A 22,951-nucleotide genomic window follows, 5' to 3' on the forward strand; every position below is an offset into this window, starting at 1 on the left:
TGTGTCATACAGTAAATTCCCGCTTTACATATGGTAATACACCTGTTTCAATGCCACTCTCTCAAATCATCCAACCCTCTTTCTCCCCTACTGTGTTCAAAAGTCTGTTCTCTATGTCTGCATCTCCTTTGCTGCCCTATAGATAGGTACATCAGAATCTTTGTAGACCGGATGTACTTTCTTATGGAGTTTACTAATTGTTGGCCAAAAAGTTCGTTTGCATTTTCCCATAAGATATTACGGAAATATCAGAACGAACTTTTTGGCCAACCCACAGACAAACATTTAATAAATAATTGTTACCTGGTCTTAAAAGGAAAGTTTAAACGTTCTTGACAGAAGAAAATAAAAGAGGTAAAGAAAGACTGCACAAAACGTGACGAGATTTTTGGAGGAGTGATACATTTAGGGCTGTAAATGTTAATTCCTGCGTGAGATTCGTTTTGTGGTCTCCAACTTTTTGTATGCGTGCCTATGCGGGTGTGCATGCCCCGCTCCCTCGTTCAGTGGAGTCCTACTCTTTGCGACCCTATGGACTATATAGCCTGCCAGGCTGCTCTATCCGTGGAATTTTCCAGCGAAGAATACTGGAGTGAGTTGACACTTTCTACTCCGGGAGATCTTCACGACTCGGGGATTAAACCCTCGTCTCTTGCCTCTCCTGCATTGGCAGGCAGATTCTTTACCAGTCGCGCTAGTTGGGAAGCCCCAGGTTTCCAAATTGGTAGAATACAAATCCCTCTCTGGAGAAGTTACTTCCGTATTAGCCAAATGGGTATAACTGAAATATATTTAAATCTCTCTTCTGTTTAGCCACACCCCTTTAACTTGAACCACGCCTCTTGATTTACAGAGCACTTCGTCAGCAAAAGGAATATCGCGAGAGCGCTACACCAACTCCGTGTTGACGTTTTCAACGGTGGTAGTGGCTTCTGTTCTCGCGATATTTCCGGGTAAATGGGAGCCCGGGCCACCCGGGCTTCTGTGAAACATGGCGGTCGGCTGGGACCGTAACACAAGGTAAAATAATGAAACCCTGCTGGGTGCTGTTCTCTCGCTTGCTCCAGGGCTGTTCAGGGCATGAATGTGGTTAAAGTAATGAGAGCCAGTTATAGGATTGTTCCCTGTCTTAATTCCTCTCTTCTGGAGAACGGGCCGGACCTGGGAGCCGCTCTACCTATCTTCCCGGGGGCGTTACTGGCAGGATCCTGGGCAGCGCTGCGTCGGGAATCTCTTTCTCCGGTTCAGTGTTTCTGCGCTGTCTTACAACTTGAAGGAGTTTAGGTATTTCCCCGTAGCTTCTGACCCTGGCCCATTGCTTCTTACAGCGCCCCGTGCCCCGGTGGCTCCTTCCGTCCTCAGGCGACGAGGGTCCCACGTTGTGAAGACCTGCCTGATGGTGTCCGGATTTCCCGGGTGTCTGGCTTCCATCCCCGTTCAGACAAATACCTGATTCTTCGCAGCAAGTTGCTCTCTGTCTGAGAAAGACCTAGATCTTCTTAGCCTCTCCTCAGGAGGTTCGCGCACCGCTTAAGAAAATGAGAAGGGGGTTAGGATAGGACGAGATGCTATAAGAGAGAGAGGTTCGAGTGTCAGTACTTTTCTGAAACCCTCGAGAGTTAAGAAACCCTCGTTAGGTAACAGTCAACTCGTGGTAGAGAATACCCTTGGGTATTGGTAGTATATAGAATTAGTAGGTCATTGTTTGAGAAAAGGTGTTCTTGTAACTTTTATATTTAGGATTTAATGCCCTCAGGACAACGCAAAGTTACATAATATCTGTTAAAATGTTGCAAGACGGGCCTTCAGAAGCAGTCAAAGATACAGTTAAAAATGGGATTTACTTGTTTGCAATTGTATTTAAATATCTCACTGTACTCTAGTATACAGCTATTATAAAGAAATGAATCAGGTTTGTTCACTGAAGAGTGTAGTAGGTATGTTTGTTTACTTAATTTGTTTATTGATATCTCCACATTGTTGCAATTATTCCGGGTCTCTTAGGGGAAAAACATGAAAAAAAGAAATTTCATGATTTTCTTTAGGGGAAGAAGAGGGAGTGAATTTCTTTCTTTGTGATGGTAAAATTCAGTCGCAGCTGATTGTTATAATTGAGGGTACAAATCATAAAAATATACCAAGCTTTAAAGTCTCAGAGGTAATTAGTACTGACTTGGAACAATAACAGGAAAAGAAAGAAAGAAAGAAAATGATAAATTTCCTTTAGGGTTAGTGATTTAATTGGAAGAAATGGTGAAACTTATTTTTAATAGAAGTTATTTTTTAGGCAGTCTATGCCTGCTATAAATCGTTTTGAACAGTTTTTCAATATTATGATTCTGCCTCTTAATGTCCTGATGGATAAATTAACCTCTTTGTACTTTAGTTTCCTTATCTGCAAAATGGAAATAATAATACCAGACTCAGAAGGTGGGTGGTGGTGCTCAAAGTGTTATCTCTTGTTAATTTTTAATTTTTGTTTTCTATCTTACATACCTACTCACAAAATGTTGCTTTTGTACTTAGCCAAAATATAGAATGAAGAAGATGCTTTTTAAAGTAATTTCTTTAATTCCGAAATTGATTATACTTTTCAGTCTATATGGTTAATTTGTGCTTAAGCTCCATCTTCCAACTGCTTGCTTTCTTAAGCTGTTATCCTCTCTTTAATTACTAAGGTACAGATTTCTTCTTTCTACTACTTCATGCAGTCTTACCTCAGTCTAGGTCAGTGACCTAGTGCCTTGGTAACCCATTCTCCTTGCTTTTGGGGACTTTCATTCTATTGTCAGTATATTTCATGTGTCACTGACCTTTTCTTCACACTTGCCTTACTTTCTTAATTCAATTTTGTGTGCTTTTATTGAGTACTTACTGGAGTCAAACCTTGCTTCATCTTGTTATTAGGTGCATCCAACTTGTGTTGCCAGCACTCGATGTCTCTCAACATTTATTCTATCAATTTACATAATTCTCAGTCTATTCATGGTGAAGTGAAGTGAAGTTGCTCAGTCGTGTCCGACTCTTTGTGACCCCATGGACTGTAGCCTACCAGGCTTCTCCGACCATGAGATTTTTCAGGCAAGAGTGCTGGAGTGGGGTGCCATTTCCTTCTCCAGGGAATCGTCCTCACCCAGGGATCAAACTCAGCTATTCATGGTATTATCAACTAATTCAGAAAATCTTTCCACCTTCCTAAAGACTTTAACAAATCTCAGCTATCTTATAAGTTTTTGCATTTCTTTTGAAAATTGGACATAGACATTTGTCAAATGACTCATTTTTATCTTGATTAAAAACTGTGAGGTAAACCATTATGTCTCCATCCCTCCTTTTAAAATAAAATTATAATAGAGAATTGTGAGAAGTTGAGGATCTTTTCAAATTTATCACATAGCTATTAAGTGCCTAGAAGAACCCCAAGCATTTCCAGTCACAGAACTCACATTTATACCATCTTATTTGCTTCCAAGTAAACATTTTTTAAAAATATCACTTGGAAGGTTGTTAGATTTGCTTGAATTATGTTAGTGTAAATAACTGTAATTATTAAACGTTTTACTCTATTGTAAAAAGTTTTAAAGTAAAAAAGAATGAGTACTTTTTTGATATCTAGTGCTGTAAGTGAAGTGAAGTGAAGTCGCTCAGTCGTGTCCGACTCTTTGCGACCCCATGGACTGTAGCCTACCAGGCTCCTCCCTCCATGGGATTCTCCAGGCAAGAGTACTGGAGTGGGTTGCCATTTCCTTCTCCAGGGGATCTTCCTGACCCAGGGATCAATCCCGGGTCTCCTGCATTCCAGGCAGACGCTTTAACCTCTGAGCCACCAGGGAAGCCCATAGTGCTGTAAAGTGAAACTAAGTTATCTTTCATAAATTTTTTTTTCTTTTGTATTCTAATGCAGTATTATTAAGTGGCTTAAATTTACAGATAAGTCATAGTTTTGTTTTTCATTTCTGAAGTTCAGTGGCAGCCTGGATAGTATTTATTCCACCTCCTTTCTCATTCTTGTTAATGACTTGTGTTAATTTCACAGGGCTGACTTAGCAAATTACCATCTGCCTGGTTTAAAAAAATAGAAATTTGTTTTCTTTCAATTCTGGAGGCCACCAGACTGAAATAAAGATGTCAGCAGGGCCATATTGCCTCTGACAGCTCTAGGAAAGAAACCTTCCTTGCCTGTTCTAACATTTGGGCTTGTAGTTTCATCACTGTAATCTGTACTTGTCTTCAGATGGCATAGTCCCCAGTGTGTCTGTGTATCCTCATATGGCTTGTCATTAAGGCACTGGCCATTGGATGTCCGACTCTTTGCCACCTCATGGACTATATATAGTCCATGGAATTCTCCAGGCCAGAGTACTGGAGTGGGTAGTCTTTCCCTTCTCCAGGGGATCTTCCCAACCCAGGGATCGAACCCAGGTCTCCCACATTGTCAGTGGATTCTTTACCAGCTGAGCCACAAGGGAAACCCTCATTGGATTTGGGGCCACCTTAATATGGTGTGATCTCATCTTAACTAGTTGTATTTTTGAAAACCCAGCTATTTTCAAATAAGACCTATTCACAGATACCAGGGATTAGGACTTGGATGTATCCTTTTGGGAGGCATAGTTCAGCTCACAACAATGCATATGTATTAACCAACTAAATATTTTTCATATTGTCAAATATATGTTAAAAATAGAAGTTAGCTCATAAAGTATGAGTAGCAGGAATAAATTGTGTCTCCACAATTCCTACCTCCCTTCTTTTCTTTTTGTTTGAAGCAATAATTAAATGTAATGGAGCCATAGAAGTGTCATGAATTCTGTATTTTAATTTTGGCAAAGCATCTGATAGTCTCATTGTATTTACATGGACACAGATGATGAAATACTGGCTGTGTGGCATTACTTAGATTGAGTGTTGATAATATGTGCCTGTGTTCCAGCATGAAAGTTGGTTTCATATTTCTTATGCAGTTTTTCAAAGCATTGTTTTAGTCTCAGTTGTTATCAATGACTTAGTAGAGCTTATGTGTTTTATTTTTTAGTATACACAGCAGTATAGGAGAGAAATTGAAGATATGGTACTGGAGATTGTCAAATTATGAAAACCACTGGGCAAAGGAATCTAGCATAATGGCTTCTAAATTTTGTTAACCGGCACAAAAAGTATATAGAAATCAGGGAAAGGGGCTGGACTTAAGGGCTAAAGTAGAATTGAAGTTTTTAATTTTATTAAAGAAAGACATCCAAAAACAAAACAAAAAACTTTCTGTCTGCTTTATCATTTCACCGAAGAAAGGATATTTGGCACATTAAAAACAAGGAAAGGAAATAATTTCAGAATAAAAGACAGATTTTTTTAAAATTGAATAAATTTAACTTTAAAAATTCTTATATTATCATTGCTTTTTTCATTTAGTAGGTACAGATTAGAAACTTTTGTGACAGAATAGCAGTCCTGTGGCTCTGGAAATCACTGGTCTAGGGTCTTTCTAAATGTGTTTTTGAAAATGGCTAACAGCTGGATGGAGAAGCAAATCAGTGGGAATGGGAGCAGTGGAACTGCATGATGGGGAGGAATCCAAGGGATTGAGAACCCAGGGAAAGTGAAGAGTAGGTTTTTCCCTAGTCGAGAAATTAAAGAACTGCAAGGATAATTGTTTCTGCTCGGAGAAGAAAATTCGTGTTTTGGGTATTAGCAGCCAGAGCAATTTTAAATTTGAGCTTCCTGGGTAGCTCAAATGGTAAAGAATCTGCCTGCAATGTGGGAGACCTTGGTTTGATTCCTGGGTTGGGAAGATCCCCTATAGAAGGGGATGACAGCTCACTCCAGTAGTCTTGCCTGGAGAATCCCATGGACAGAGGAGTCTGGTGGGCTAAAGTCCATGGATTCGCAAAGAGTTGGACACGACTGAGCAACTAAAACACACACACACAATTTTAAAAGTTCAGAGGAGCCAAAATGTGACCTTGTTCATGTGTGACTTTGTATAGAATTAAGATGGAGATGATTGGAGAATAAATGTTATGTTTACATGACATCACTGTGAGTGAGTGCCAGAGTGTCATGGGATGGGGAAAGAGAGAAGTATAGACCGAGGTTCGATCCCTGGGTTGGGAAGATCCCTTGGAGGAGGGCATGGCAACCCACTCCAGTATTCTTACTTGGAGAATCCCATGGACAGAGGAGCCTGGCGGGCTACAGTCCATGGGGTCTCAAAGAGTTGGGTACATAATATGAAAGTTAGCTATAATTCTGTATAGTATGTGTGTTTATTATTATTAGAAGATAGACTTAAAAAGGGAAGAAATGGTCAAGAAATCATGTTGAAACCTACCGCTACTTTACCTGTGAGTCTCAGAAAAGAAGTCGGATTCAAAGAGAAATGCCACTAGAAGAATGTCAAGTTTCATAAATAGCAGGTAGAAGGCTTGCTTTTAGAAAAACTAGAAGTTAACAGATGACTTGTTCATATCAAAATAGTGGCTCTATAGAGCAGACTGGCAATTTTCGAGGTGGAACGAACTTCTCGGGTGTAGGTTAGTGTTGAGGTAATAAGAATGAGAGAAGAGCAGCAGAGTGGCAGGTGCTCAAGTGTAGAATAGAGCTGTCTTGAGGGGAAGGTGAGACCCCCGCCAGTTCACCAGGAACATGGCCTGTTGTCAGCTTTTCTAGTCTGTTTGGGGAGAGCCAGTGAGAGTGCCCTCTATGTGTTCTCTGGGTCAGGCTGTGCAGTTGTAGAAACTAGAAATGGGAGAGGGAGATAGCCAGTGAGTACACTAGTTAGATGATTAAGGGAGGAGTACTGGATAGGCTGTATGAATATTAGAGTGTTGGGAAAACCAACTACTTGCCTGCCATATCTTTATACTTAGATTCAATTTATAAGAAAGCATTTGTAAGGCTTATTAAAATACATAGAATGTTTAGAAAATAAAATTCACAGTTTTATTCTTTTGCTCAACAATGCTATAGCTACTATGAGCCAACCACTGTTAAAGGTGCTGGGGATATACTATAGTGATTTATACTTGTAGATCTTATATTTTTACATACTTATCTAAGTATGGATGTTTTGATTGGAAAGCTGTGCTATCATGAATGTTAATGGCGAATTTCCCACCTACCTTCTTTTCTTCCTTCCATAAATATTTATCAGGTAACCTCATGTGCATTGAAGATACAAAAACTAAGTTACCCATGGTCCCTGCCTTAACATTACTATGGAGAAAACAAGCAGGTAGAAATAGTGTGCTAAAACTACAGTGTTCTAGGAGCAAATGCAGTAACTCATGGTTGAGGTCATTGAAGGTTTTTCCTCCTTGAGGGAAATGTTTAGACTGAGATGTGAAGAAAGTTAGCCAAATGTAGAGGTGGGTAAGAGGGGGAGGATATTTCTAGTAGACAGAATAGTGTGTTTAAGGAATAGAAAGTGATTTTGTAAGGTTGGAACTAAGACTTTGAGAAACTGGGTTTTGAAGAGAGGTAAGCAGGGTCTGTGTTTTCAGTGCTTTGTAAAACATGTTGGGATAGATTTCAAACTCTTTAAATGTAATGGGAACCTATGTAAATATTTTAAAATGAAACTTACATAATGAGTTTTATGTATTAAGAATATTATTGATTGTCATATAGAGAGTGAATCGAAGGTTTGAAGATCATTTGAAGCAATGCAGAGATAGATTATGGCAGCTGAGACTAGGATCCTAGTAAGGAATTTCTCTGGGCCTGGAAAAGTTAGAATTGTGAGAAATTTAAGAAGAGTTTAAGGATGAAATCCATGTTTCTAGCTTGTGCATTTGGATGCATGTGTCATCATTAATTTAGGGACACAGGAGGAGAAACATGTTTGGTAGGGTGAAGTGTTTATTTTTAGGCATATTTACTCTAAATTGTCTTTCCAGTGCTCCAATGAAAATGTAATAGAAGGCAGAAAGATATTCATGTCTGCAGAAAGATTTGGACTGGTAATAAAAATTTGAGAGGAATCAATGTGTTGATGGAAATGGAAGGAATGGGAGACCACTTGGGGAAAGTGTGGAGGGTCTGCAGAAAGATTTGGACTGGTAATAAAAATTCGAGAGGAATCAACGTGTTGATGGAAATGGAAGGAATGGGAGACCACTTGGGGAGTGTGGAGGTTGAGGGAAGGGCCTAGTGCAGAATCTGAGAGGAAGAATCTGCAAAATAAGCCAAATCAGGAATGTAGTATTACCTCAGCCAAGGTATGAGACTTTCAAGAGGGAAAAGAAGTGATGAACAAGTGAGAAAATGTATTCTCTCAGAAGCAAAACTGAATTAAGGCCAAAATTGTCCATTGGATTTGTTACTAAGGAAATTGTTGATGACCTTGCTGAGAGCAAATTTAGTTGAGAACCGAGGAATTAGTCTCAGGATATGAATGGAGACAACTCATTCCTTTAAGTGTCATATCTTTTTGCCTTTTTATACTGTTCATGGGGTTTTCAAGGCAAGAACACTGGAGCAGTAGCCAGAGTTGAGTTGGTTTTGAGCTTACCTTGAGAGTTTTGTTTTAAAGTTAAGTGGCTTGAACGTATTTATTATTTAACTCCTGTAGGAGAGAATGAGTAGAAATTTGAAAGATGGAAGAAGGATCAGTCTTGGTGCTATTACTGCTAAGTGGGTATAGAAAATAAATTTGATTACTGAGTTGAACAAACATGAGGAGCCATGGCTTATGCTTAATAAACACTCAGAAGCTTTAATTCACATCTATCATGGGAATCAAACTCTGTCTTCTCTATTGTCTACATGTTCTTTTTTTTCTTAGGAAAACCATGTATATGAAAACCAAATTATAATCTGAAGGCCACTTTTAAACATGGAATCAGCAAGGGGAGTAAGTTGGATGTTTGTAATAGCAAATAAAATCAGCCCTTTAATGCATTCAGCTTCATGTTAGGGCCGTGGATCCTGCATGGACTGATTAAGTAGTGCCCCTGGTTAGGGCTTGCTCTCTTTTGGGCAGTGTTTGTGATTCCTGCCAATTTTTACCTCTCTGGTCTCCTTTTTCTCCATGAATACTCTTTCTTTGGTCTTTTCTTTCTGTATTAATACTATTTAGATTTTAGATAAGTCTTTCTGCTTTCTTCTAGACACTGGGTTTTTTTTTTAGTGACTTTACAACCAATAGACTCTTTCTATTAGGTGTTAATTTTATCAGTACAGCTTTGATTTGGGTAATGCTTGTAGTATCACCTATAATATTTATATAAATCAGCCATATAAAATTCTATAAATATTTGTGATTTCAGTTATTTTATGGCTTGCATATTTTAGATATAGTTGGCATAATGATCAAAAGGAGAATAGCAAGCAGTCAATTTTTAAATAATATTTTTATTATAAAAATAGATAATTTGTAAAGTTCAAAATTTTGTAAAGAGAACAAAATTCTCCCATTATCTACTTAAAACATTTTGTGTATAGGCTTTCAGTTTTTCTCCCCAAGTATCTTTTTCCCTGCATCTAATAAAACTGGAATATGGCCTTCTATTCTTAATGTGTTACGAGTATTTTTGTACATTATTGTATTTTCTTTTATAAGATTTTCAGTGCTTACTTAGATTCAGAACTTTTAATTCACTAAATTTGTATATTGGATGTGAGGGTTTTGTGAAATACCCTCATAATGAAATTTTTGTTCACAACACATATATTTTCCTTAGGATACATTCCTAAAAGAGGAATTTATGTGGTGAAAAGAGGAGTGGTGATTATTTATGTTGTTGTTAGCAATATATGAGCATGTCTATTTTACTTCATTGTCATCCTTTAATGGAAATGTGTTATTTTTGTATGTTTTGTTAATTTAAGAGAATAACCATTTTAATTTGTATATTCAAATATTACAAATATGATTGAGTAGCTTTTCACATTATTTAGCTGTTAAATGTGTTAGTGTGTGTAAATTACCTTTCATTAGTACTTTTTGTCAGGGTGGGAGTGGAGAAAGAATAGTGTTAAGCTTTTTTTTCCCTTGAGGAGGAATGAGAATGTTCCAAGGACATTTGCCAGTTATCTAAAAATAAAATCAACCTTTTAATCTTTCTGAAGGATGCATTTATTCATTTTTTTAAATTTCTTAGCATGACTATATGAAAGAAGAAGAAGGTTTTCCTGAAGATGAGGCGACTGAATCGGAGGAAAACCTTAAGTTTGGTGAAAGAGTTGGATGCCTTTCCAAAGGTTCCTGAGAGCTATGTGGAGACTTCAGCCAGTGGGGGTACAGGTGAGTATCAGTTCAAATCAGAACTCCTTCAGGAAGTTCATCTTCTGAGTTAGCATGGTAGTGAGGGTGGGGGGGTGAAGGCATGTCCATGACGGGGGAGTGTATGCATGCATATAGCTGATTCACGTCACTCTAACACATTGGAGGACAGTTATACACCAATGAAAAAAAGAAGAAAAAAGGTTAAAAAAACCTTTCTTTCCCCAAAAAAAGAACTTACAGAAATGTCACTATGAGGAAGAACTCATCAGTGAATTTTAAAGTAACTTTAAACTCATCAAAGTAACTTTATAGCTGGTCTGTCCTCATGTCACACTATTTGCCTTAAATTTATTCTTCTGTATATGCTTTTTGGCATCCAACCCAGAGCAGCCTATGCATTTAGCAGTGTTTATTAAAGCATAACTGAACAAATTAATTCAGTTATACTGCTTTGGTGCTCTTGAATTATTATTAAGATTTTTATATGTAGATAGAATTGAAGTTATTTAATGATGTTGAAACTGCCCTAGTCTGTTTTGGTTAAGAGTAAGTCACTTTAGATATGATAATAAAATTCTTAAATTTCACATTACTAAAGAAAGGTAGAATAGGGCAGTAAGTTAAGAGCTTAGACTTTGGAATCAGACTGTCTGGATTTAAATTCCACCTCTGCCCCTTCCTAAATACTTGATCTTGAGAAAGTTCCTCAACCTGTCTATGCTTTAGTTTCTTCTTACACAAAATGAGGATGTTATCAGTGTTTACCTGGTGGAGTTGCAGTAGCAATTAAATAAGTTAATATTTATAAAATACTCAGAGCAGTGCCTGGTACAGAGAGAGAGATTTGTTAAATAAAATAGTAATGAAATATATCAGAAAAATGTAACAGTATTTACTATAACTTTTTTCTATGTGAAGAACTAATAAAACAGTATATTTCTCATAAGATTCACATTTCATTTGGTAAAATAATTTGGTAAAGTTTACATTATTTGCTATTTCTAATCTGTGATTAACTTTGTCAATGAACATAGTACAAGTTCTTGTTACACTGTCCATTTTAAGTGTTTTTTGTCATAGTAGATGATAGTGCTTTTTCTTTTAATTAGATCTTTTAAAATGAAGTGAAATATTTGGGAGATTTCCAAGTAGATAGAGTTTTATCTATCTACTTTGGTAAGCAGCGATGGAGATTTTATTTGACTTTCTGGCACAGATTGTGAACTCTCAAGATCTAAGAAATTAGGCTGTTTTTTTGTTATTTTAATTGGGCTACAGCATGGATGCCATTTTTAATTTGAGGGGACTACTTTCAAATTTGTGTTGTGAAACTTCCTTACTTTTATCATTTATCATATCTGTGACTCTGCTGTTTGTAACAAGGTAAAAGTTTTGTGTCTTTGTGTAATTTTGACAGATCCATTTAGTGAGAAATGTCCTTAATACTGAAGAAATAACATGCTTTCTCAATAATGCAAATGTTTGTGTTCATTAAATACTCATTTTTAAGTTGTTTTAGAAAAATTTTTTTAATATTTTAAGAAAAATCTTTTACAGTATTCATTCACATGGCAATTATATTAGGGTATTCTTTGCTAATTTTAATCTCAGTTTCCTGCTGTTTACCTTTTTAAAATTATTTTAATTCTTTCTTTTTTGTTGGTTTCTCAGTTTCTCTAATAGCATTTACCACTATGGCTTTATTAACTATAATGGAATTTTCAGTATATCAAGATACATGGATGAAGTATGAATATGAAGTAGACAAGGATTTTTCTAGGTAACTGCTTTTATTTTTTGAAATGCCTTTAGATTTAAATTGTTCTGAAAATAAAATGGTTTAATTTTATACATAGTTTATTTTAATTCTGAAGAAATAGTCCTTAAAAATTCTCATTATGAATTAGGTAAAATATTTTAGAATCATTTGCATACTGGTTCAATTATAAAAGAGAGGTTCTCTGATTGTTTATATATTTGTTTAAAAAGGTTAGGAGAACAGAATGTATTTTTCCTTAGAAGTTGAAAAGATGGAAATTGTTTGATGTTTTGAAACTGTTTACTCTTTAGATTTTGAAATATCTTACTGATCTGCCTGAGCTGGAAAACAAATTATGGTAACATTGTTTATACTTAAAGCTTGATTGTTGTAAATTATGTATAAACTATATTTTAAGGTAAACATCACTTTTAAGCCTTTGAAAATAATAGTATCTTAATTAGGAAACAAAACATACTTTATTCATATCATTTGGATTTTTTAGTTGATTGGAGATAACAGGTTTATAACATGTAGGTTGCACTAGATGGCAGGAAACATTTACTTCGCAATTTCAGTCCCAGATCTGCCAGTTACTTGGTGTGTGACTTTTGAGAACTGACTAACTCTGTATCTGCATGTGCTTCAGTTTTCTTTTCTGTAAAATGGGGATAATATTTATACTACTGTCCTCTTCAGATCAATGAGAATTCAGTCAGTCAACATTTGTAATAGGTCCTTTGTAACCTTGGGCAAGTCATGTAGCTGGCTTTTTTGGGCCTTAGTTTTGTGATCTGTAACATCAATATTATTCTTAATGGCATTAGTTTTTAAGGAATTTGTTGTTTTTCTCATTTATTTATTTTTTTAGCCCCAGTGAAACACTTTTTCTTCTTTACAAATGAAGTCATGTAGTTCACCTCAAGTGTAATGGGGATGCCCAGAAGCCTGTCCACTTGGCTTCATTTTCTGGTTCCTATAAAATCTCGTGAGCCTAAACTCCAGGGTTATTTGACTACAGTCTGAACTCTAGACAACTTTAAGACTACATGAAATATTAAAAATCCAGACTCTCTGTTGAAACCAGATGAAAATTATTAGGGTGAAAAAAAGTTTTGATAGGAGGCACAGGACAGACAGGACTAATACTGATTGTACTCATTCTGTTTTCTTGGTGCTTAATTCTTTTTGAAAATTAGTTTGATTTGAACTGATCATTTGAAAATAAGGCATTGAGTGAGTCTTTTTAAAAGGCCATGCAAAATTTTAAGAATCAGATTTCTTTTTTTCTAGTAATTTTGGTACATTTATTTTGACTTACACAGACCTAGTTTCCAGTATGCCACTTCCGTGGTTATCTGGTCTTAAACTAGGCATGCATTTATACTTCTGTAAATACCATTGCTTATCTGTAGAACTGACGCTGTCCATTTTATAGGTCCATGATAAAGAATAAAGATTGTGCTATTTGTAGCATATCAGGCATAATGGTGGATGTATGGCATTTATTTGATAAGGGAAGAAAGACTTTCAATTCCTACCTTTTGATTTTGAAAGTTTTACATTCTTTAGTCACATAGTCTATATAAGATTTATGTAAACAGAGGTTAATACTTTTTTCTGAGTTGCTTAGACTTCTCAGTTGTAAACTTGCCATTTAATTAAAGGATACTGTGTTTAAAACTTGTAAGTCAGAATGGCTTTTGGAATAATTACAAAATAGAATTGTTACTTTTGAAGAGCCTTTGTTTTGGCCATATGAAATGCTATACAAGTTCTAACTGACGTATTCTGTGTGAAGTTCAAGTTTTTCATAGATCAGTTGATTTTTATTGCTCATGTTTTATTGATCAATTAATATATTATAATGTTTCCTTTTCATTTTTTAGCAAATTGAGAATCAATATAGATATTACTGTTGCCATGAAGTGTCAATGTAAGTACATCTTTAACTTGATGAATGCATATATAAGTTATGGTTAAATAATTGCTGCTGCTGCTAAGTCACTTCAGCCATGTCCAACTCTGTGCGACCCCATAGATGGCAGCCCACCAGGCTCCCCCATCCCTGGGATTCCCCAGGCAAGAATACTGGAGTGGGTTGCCATTTCCTTCTCCAATGCATGAAAGTAAAAAGTGAGAGTGAAGTCACTCAGTCGTGTCTGACTCTTAGCAACCCCATGGACTGCAGCCTACCAGGCTTCTCCATCCATGGGGTTGTCCAGGCAAGAGTACTGGAGTGGGTTGCCATTGCCTCCTCCAGATAATTGCTAGTAAAAAGTAAAAAATACTGGTTGTTTTAACTTTATTTTCCCTTTATGATATTGTAAAATACTGTTGTAGTGTTATTTAACAATGCAAATAAGAATGTTTTTCTCCACAGCTTTTATTTTTTAAATTTCTTCTCCATGAAGAGATTTAACTTTTACATTAGTATGATTAAAATGAAAGAAAATTGGAGGAAATTTTGATAAGTCAAAGTTCTAGTTTAGGTATATCTTGTTTGGAGTACCAGTTTTTACACCCACCTTCCACAAACATATCCTATCACTGTTTAAATTTACAACCCTTTACTTTTACTTTTGCACACAGATTCAAATCTTTTAAGTTAATGGTGGTGTTACCGTTTTCTGTTTTCTTCACTGGCTTCACTTAATTATACTGGTAGAAGTGAAAAAATGTTTTTATTCCAGATAGATACTGTTTGAATCAGTATTGCTCTTAGAAATGAGGATGCTTTTTCATCTTAAATTGTATGTAAAGTACTGCTTGAAAAGTAGAGACCAAGAATTCAGTAATTCAAACAAAAGTTTTTAAAGTTGTAAACTCATTATATCCAGTTAAGGAAATTTATTTCTAAGAGATTTCATCTAAATCTGTTTTCCTTTTCCATTTATATTTTCTTATGTTAGTGGTTTTAAGATAAAAGAAATATTTTGTATCTAAACTATTGAGTTAGTATTAATACCAAATTATCATATTTTGCTTTATTATAGATGTTTGAATACCAATAAAATTTTACCCTTTTCAAGATAAATTTTCCCTATTTGTTGACTATTTAAATGTCATCAGTAGCTTTGCCTTAAGATTTTTTTTAATCTCTAAAAATAATTATTGTCATTAATATTTTGTTCAGCAGCCATTTAATACTGTGATTAGTTTATTGCCAGTTTTTGCAAAGCTCTTCAGTTCAGTTAAGTTTATACTATTTTTACTGTGAGATTCCAAGTCATCTTTCTCACCGAGTAAAAAGTAGAAAAAGCATTATTAATTTTTGAAGTTATTTCCACCAAAACTATATACTACTACTGTTTTAACTTGAATAAATAAGCAGTATAGGAAAGTGACCCTACATATTTGTGAGTTTTCTATTATTCATCTTATTTTGTTAGTTTATATCACATAGTTTGGTTCTGAGCATAGAATATAAAACTTCTAATTTTTTTTTTAAATGCAGATGTTGGAGCAGATGTATTGGATTTAGCAGAAACAATGGTTGCATCTGCCGATGGTCTAGTTTATGAACCAGTAAGTTTGATTCACATGTCATTTTCAGTTGTATGCTTTGAGGAATTTTTCCCTTGAAAACAGTTTTGATATTTGCTTTTAGTTTTGTCTGAGCTAATTTTTTAAAAAATACATTTTCTTAATTCAGGAGTCATGAATGACAATGTAAGTCAGCTATACTTCAGTAAAAAATAAAACAAGAAAATAAAAGTGATACATTTCCTTTGTAAACGTTTAGGGGAAGAAAAAAGTTATATTTGATACTAAAGCCTTGAGATAACTATTGTTAGACTTTGGATAAACCTCTATAACAATAACCTTGTACTTATTTTATCTTTTTTGTTAATTCTTCCTAACAGTTCTTTATCTCATTTATACAGTTGCTAGAGTGATGACATTCCTTTTTTTCTGATGATTTAGAAATTCTGTGTCCTATTTGTATTCTTCTTTTACCAGATTTAAGTCCTTAAAAATGTCTGAGCTACATTTCTCATGTAATCAAGAATGAAGCAGTATCTAAGAGGAGAATTTTATATACATTTACTTTTTTTCACCTACCTTCACACCTCCATTTCCTAGACCTGGTGAAATACTGACATTGTCTTATCGTTTTCATTGCACAAGTTGTGCGTAATAAAACTGATTTATCAGAAGACACCAGCACATTGTAGGGGCAGATATCACATTACAGGGGCAGGTAATAACAGGTCCTGATCAGAACTAGGCCTAAAGAAGCTTTAGAGAAGAACGTACAGAACTCCCAGCTAGTTTGTCTGCTGGCTACTCTGTTGGCTTTGTGGTACTTAAGTTTACTCATGCATTCTTGAGTTGTTTTGTTTACCATTGACAGTTGTGAACTCTCTATAAACAAAATTGGAAAGTGAAGACTAAAGGTGATGGAGGATTAGAAGTAACTGAATGTGTGGAGGAGAAAAAGGAAGCCCTTAGGTTAGTTTTGATTACCAAGTTATTTTTAGTTTATAGCAATAAAATGTATTTATGCCTTTTCATACACACTTTTAAAATAAAGTTTTCTAAAGAAAAAGTTACTTTTGTTAGTGTCACTCTGAATCTCTCTACTTCCTAACTCCTTTACTCCACTCAAAAAATTGATATCACAGTAATTTTTAATGAGATTAGTTACCTTACAAAATCAGGTACTGTGTTACTGCATACTGTTATCTGGAAGTTTGGGTGGTGATTATTGTCAGGCACGTTCACATTTTTATTACATTTCATACTATTTTAGGAATAATTCTTCAACTTTAACTGAGTTTTACTGCTGTTATTTTCTACACTTCTTTGTTTCTTTATTTTTGTTGATCATTTTTTAAGGGACTTTTTGTGGCTTCTTTATCACAGAAAGAATATTGGGATGGACATGTACACTCTACTATATTTAAAATAGATGAACAACAAGATCCTACCCTATAATACAGGGAGCTCTACTCAACGTTATATGGCAGCCTGGTTGGGAGGGGAGTTTGGGGGAGAATGGATACATGTATATGTATGGCTGAGTCCGTTTGCTGTCCACCTGAAACTATCATAACATTGTTAATCAGCTATAGTCCAGTATAAAATAATTTTTTTTTTTTTAGGAATATGAGGATTATGTTTTGTGGCAGACTGCCATTCTGTCATTCCGTTGTTCATACATGTAAAGTTGGCTGAGGATAGAATTCTTGCTTTATGATACTTCGCACTCAGCTTTGTGGACATTCCTTTATTGCCTTCTGGCACAATATTTTTTTCCTTGTAGGGAATGTATTTATCTACTTTCATGCTTTCTTTCCTTTCCTTTTGACATTCAGATATTTATCCTATATATCCAAATGTAGATCTCCTTCAGTTGTTTTTGGCTTTTGGTGATATTAGTGGTCTGAATTTTTAAGTCTTTTTTGGTTGTTGGTTTGCTTTAAAGATACTCAGAATAATACTTTTGCTTCTGCTTTTAAAGATTCTTATCAAATGATGTTGCCTTTCCTGGAGTGGTTCTCAATATTTTATCAACTCCTGCATAAGATGAATATTTTGAACTTTGCCTCTGACTTCTGAATCAATCTTTTTTTTCAATGCCTTCATTATGTTTTAAAATTCAGTGATTCTACTTCCCACCTCTAATATATTGCAGATCACTCTATTTTTTCTATCTTCATGATGTTAAATCTCATTGAGAGATATTAGAAAAACTTTTTTTCTTATTTTTAGAAATGGTATCATAGAGGAAAATTAGGCCTTGGACCTCAGATTGACCACGTCCTTCAAATTAATGAATCTTTTTTGTCTGTTTTCTTGTTCTTTTGGATGGGAAAATGCATGGCCAAATAACTGATTGAGAGTTGAAGTAGGCTATGCTTCTTCTAAGTTAAAGCTTCAGAAGTTTTTGAAAAGAAAGGAAGAAGTCACACTGGGTTCAGGATGGCAGAGTGCATCACTAGGGCACCACAGTGTTTCTTTTCCGTGTTTCTTTTTTGATGGGTTAAATTTAGCTAAGGTAATTCCTTTTTTGTTTAACTGGTGTGACTGTCCTCAGTAGCCAGCAGCTGTGGCAGTAATTTTGCTTAATTGATATTACTGTCCAGGTCACATATAAGCTGGGAATAATACTGCTGTGGAATTCAGTCTCTGGCATTGATCGAATTATTGAAAGTGTTCTTAGGATGGACGCTGTCTTTTCCTCAAGTGTGTTATTGTCTTTTATCACCTGTTTCCCCTTTTACTGTGAATTGGCAATTTAATTGCTGCTTGCATGAACTTTTCTTGTCTCATGAAATTAATTATGTGTTGGGCTATTTTCTCAATTTAGTCTCCCTTGTATGCTGGCTTGCATAAGTTTTTAAAAATTTCCAGCAGGGGGATGCTAATTTAAAATAATTCAAAACAATGATATAGTTTGTGTCCTCATTTTTCTGTTTCTTTAAGCATTGTGAGGATTTGAGGAAATGTCATCTTGAGCTTATCCTCTGAAATTTATTTATGATATTTTCTAGCAGTCTCCATATTCTGAGTGTCTGTCACTCTTTACATTTATTAAGTCTCTGATTTTTTTTTAATGTATATTTTTTCTGGATAGCTTGTCTCTCTAGCTAGATGCTAAACTCCTGAGAAGAAATTGCTTGATATTTTTCTTTTTTTATAGTTCACAAAATGTAAAGCATAATGCATTACAGATATTAGACTCTGATGGATATGTTAGAATTATGTAATTGTGGCAAGATTATTGATTATTCCATTGTAACAGTTTCTGCCATTCTGTCCATCATCTGCAAATAGAAAAGTTTTATTTTAACTGTCATGAAATAAAAGTCATGTCTTAGTCATAAAGCTAGAAACTTATTAATATGTATACTTCTTATATGTATACTTAAAAATTGTATGCTTTATCAGTAATTTTTAAAATGTTTAACAATGTTTCTGGTAAGTATTCACTCCCTTGTCCTAATTTATATTAAAATATTTCAGAATTATTATTAATGTAAAATTATTTGAGATAATTTTTACTTGTTTTTAAATTTTCACTTGTTCTTTTAATATGCAGTCTGAATATAGAAACTTAATTCTAATAATTTTATAAGTTTCTAAACCATGATCACATTATGCTATGTGATAGCTATTATTTGTTTAAAGAAAAGAACCATTTTTAGGGATGTGAGAAAGTGAAAAATCTGAAAATTGGGCTTATACACTGACCCTTACTACCTGTGATTTTGAAAAAAATTTTTAACCTTTTGAGTTCTTTTATATATATAAAAGAGTAATAAACTCACAAGATTGTTATGAAGATTGAGATAATAATTTAAGTAGCATGTGGCCTAACACAAAGCCACTCTGTGGTTCTTTACCTGCTGTGTTAATCACTATGTTGAGCAGTTTGGGGATACCAAAGGAAAAATTGCAGTCCCTGCTATCAACAGTTTATTCACAAAGTAACTGGGGAGCAGGTGCATGTAGCCTCATCCGTTTGCCTTGGTGTGCTTTTTAGATGTTAGCATTTTCTCTGTGTGCCATGGTGTGAAAAGGTTGCAGGAGGAGTAACCAAAGTGATTTCATTGTAATCAGAAAGAAGGGGGTGATTTAACCTGGAACAAATGGTGTGTAGAATTTAGACTGACTTTAGGGTCACAATTACAGGAGAGGTAGGCTCCAGGTTAACATAATTAAATAACCAAAGGCGTAGAGTTAGAGCTGTTTGATGGAATGAGGGGTTAAGACCAAGGATTTGTAGAGAGAGAGTAGTAGGTCAGGACATGTTATGGAGGCATCATTAATAATAATGATGAGTTAAAACATAGAATTAATATGTCTATTTATGAATTGTCTTTATAAATATCAAAGGTGGACTTGCTATTGGAAAATTAAATTATGGGTATTGCCGCAAACCATGAGAGCTTGCCCTTTTCCCTCTGAGTCTACAAAATAACAAAATTTGTCTTTGAATTGATGATTATAGTACCTAGGTAACATTTCTTGAATTATTCTTTTGGTTAATACATTTGGGAATTACAGTGACATTGTTTAGCTTGTTTCAAAACTTGTTGATTTTATCGTGGTAAAATACCATGACAGAAACGTAGGCTTTGTATGCTTGAATACTATACTTGAGCTGTATGAGTTTTTCATTTCTTCTTCTTTTTTAAAGCTTAAGTTTCTTGCTGGCATCATGTAAATGACTTTAAGCCCTAAATTACCATTTTGTACATGTGATAGATTGCATTGTGTCCATTCCTATAAATGTAGGTTTTTATAACAGGAAAATATTTTCAGTTAGTAAAATTTCTGCATACTATTTTTGAGTATAAGTGTTTTTAAATTTATATATTTATATTTAAACTTATTAGTTTGACTTATGGAAGATTAAATGTAAATTACGAATACTTGTTTTTAACGGCACTGTAAATTTGTTCCTTGCTCAAAGAAAATGTTTTAAATTATGATATTAAAGCTGGGAGAAATTGACAGTTCTGGTGATTATGTTTTGCTTCATTTCAGGCAATATTTGATCTTTCACCACAGCAAAGAGAGTGGCAGAGGTAATAACTAAACAATGTATTGTGGTTCATAGAAATCTAGATCTTGCTTTGCTTATTTTGTCTACTGTGAATTATTTATAGATTCTTCTAGGCATTTGTTTGAATGAAATATTAACAGAATATAGTATATAATACAGTCTTTATAATTTCAAAAGTTTTATCCAATCTTTGGAATGTCATATCTTTTTCTCTAATCCACTTTGAACCATAAATACATTTTATTTTACATTTAAAATTGTATTATCTATTTAAATATTTTTAAAAGCATATATGATCAAATTTGAATATAAAGGATATTATGTGAAAATCGAAGCCTCCTCATCATTCTCTAAACCTAGTACCACTGACGAGTGCTAATAACCAGTTTTCTGCATGTGGCCCTATTTGCTTATGTTACTTTTTTCCTAATACAAATGGGGTCATTCATTACATCTGTTTTATAGCTTGCTTTTTCCAACCTAACCTTATATTTTGGACATCTTCCCACTTAAGTATATACAGTGGTATATTTTATTCACAAGCTATAATAATTTTTGGATACTTATTGATGGGCATTTAGATTGCTGACAGGTTGCTAATATCAATGCTTAGTGAAAATTCTTGAATATAATTTCTCATATGAATATATGTATATATTCCTTATGTACTTGTGTGAATATATGTATGTAAAATTTCTAGAAATGAAATTTCTCTTTTAGATAATATTTAATGTTTTGATAAGTTGTCACACAAGGAAAAAACATTTCTAATGCTGAGGTAGTGATTGTTAATTAAACTTATTGTGGTAATCATTTCACAGTATATATGTTTATACCTTAATCTTATATAATGTTATATGCTAGTTATATCTCAGTAAGATTGGTAAAAAATTTTGATAGATAATGCCAAATATCTTCCCCAAATAGTTTCATTTATACTCCACAACTATGTGAGAGTACTTGTTTCTTTAACCTCACTGACAGTGGGTATAATCACTTTTTTTTAATTTTTGCCATTTTGATGGATGAAAAATGATATTGTACTTTAACATTGGCATTTCTTTATAAATAAGCTGAATATCTTTGATTTTTCTTCCCCATTTGTATTTTTGTATGAAACTCCTTGTTCATGCCATATGCCCATTTTGCTTGGTCATTGGGTTTCTTCTTACTACCTTTAAAGAGTTCTTTGTATATTAAAGAAGTTACTTTTTTATGGTAAACGGTTACTGCATTCCCTCTCTGTCCTTTCTTTTTGGTTTCTAGGCTGTGTCTTGTATTTAAAAAGGCATTATCTAATTTAAGATTATTAAAAATAAATTTTTTTACTCATCCTTTTCTTTCTTCCTAGTCCCTAAGTATTGGTTCATTTCAAATGCCTTTCTCTTTTAATTTCCACTTTCATCGTTTGGAGAGATTTTAAAGTTGAAACAGATGTAGTTGAACAAAATAACTTAGCGTTAGGTGTCTCTGGGCTTCTAGTGCTTTTAGTAGAGAGCTGTCCAGGAATGAAATGTATTACTTTATTCTAGAAATGTTAAAAGTTATGTCTGCTTTCATCTGGAATTTTATTCAGTGTTCAAAACTAGTAATAAGGGAGAGACAAGATTGTGTTTTTACTATTAAAATTATAAATATGTTCCAGTGTACAGTTTTCCATTTTTCATCATAGTGCACTTTTTCATATCCCTTCATGCATGGAACATTAGCTCAGGTTTTTACTGGCCTATTTGAGGCTCACACACACACACATATGGTTTGTTGTCATCAAGCTCTTTTCCCACTGCCCAAGCAGTAAAAGTTGAACTCTGGAAATACATGACATACAAAAATATGAAGGTTTCAATTTCTGCTAGCATTAGCTACAAAGTTTTTGAGTCTCTGTACATGTATACATCTAAAGATGAAATCTGACCTCTTGAAGCTTCCTAAATTATTGTGTTCTGCTTCCAAACAAATATTTGTGAATGAACTAGAGATGCCTAAGGGCTAACAACCTAAATAATGTGCATACCAAAATGTTCTTTTCCTGCATAATTTGCTAAAGATACTTAAGTTTTCTTTCCATTGTTCTGCTTTCTTAAGTATTTAGGATCCCAACTAATCTTTTTCCTGAAGTAGTAAATCTCAAACTCTGGACATAGCCTTCCTGATTACAGCTATTTATTTCTACTGATTTTACAGTGTAAAAATGACCTTTTATTTTAACTAGGCCTATTTTACCAATGTCCTCAGTGGGTGATGCATATGTATTTTATCTTTATCTCTCACTTGCCCTTCTAGAAAATGTTTATTATATCATGATAGGATATAAAGTATATTCTGATTTATATTTGCTTCTTCAGGTGCTTCTTTGTTTATAATTTTTCAAAATTATTTATGTATGTTTATGTTTAAAAACTTTTTATGAGTATTTTTAGCTTCACAGCAAATTTGAATGAAAACTATA

General features: G+C 34.4%; 1 protein-coding gene across 2 annotated transcripts in view; it reads left to right on the forward strand.

Annotated features, from left to right (window-relative positions):
* The first annotated feature begins 859 nt into the window (after positions 1–859).
* ERGIC2 (ERGIC and golgi 2) overlaps positions 860–22,951 on the forward strand; it is a 42,472-nt gene continuing 20,380 nt past the window's right edge. The window contains exons 1-7 of one of the 2 annotated variants that reach the window (XM_069585462.1): positions 919–1,020; positions 1,329–1,517; positions 10,101–10,243; positions 11,897–12,005; positions 13,874–13,920; positions 15,442–15,512; positions 20,484–20,524. In XM_069585462.1, the coding sequence (XP_069441563.1) occupies positions 10,138–10,243; positions 11,897–12,005; positions 13,874–13,920; positions 15,442–15,512; positions 20,484–20,524 (374 nt within the window). In that variant the 5' untranslated portion in view covers positions 919–1,020; positions 1,329–1,517; positions 10,101–10,137. Of the gene's footprint in view, positions 1,021–1,328; positions 1,518–10,100; positions 10,244–11,896; positions 12,006–13,873; positions 13,921–15,441; positions 15,513–20,483; positions 20,525–22,951 lie in introns of both variants that reach the window. The other variant, XM_069585461.1, reaches the window with a different exon arrangement.

Source organism: Ovis canadensis, chromosome 3 (assembly GCF_042477335.2).
Source record: "Ovis canadensis isolate MfBH-ARS-UI-01 breed Bighorn chromosome 3, ARS-UI_OviCan_v2, whole genome shotgun sequence".
Taxonomy (NCBI): Eukaryota; Metazoa; Chordata; class Mammalia; order Artiodactyla; family Bovidae; genus Ovis; species Ovis canadensis.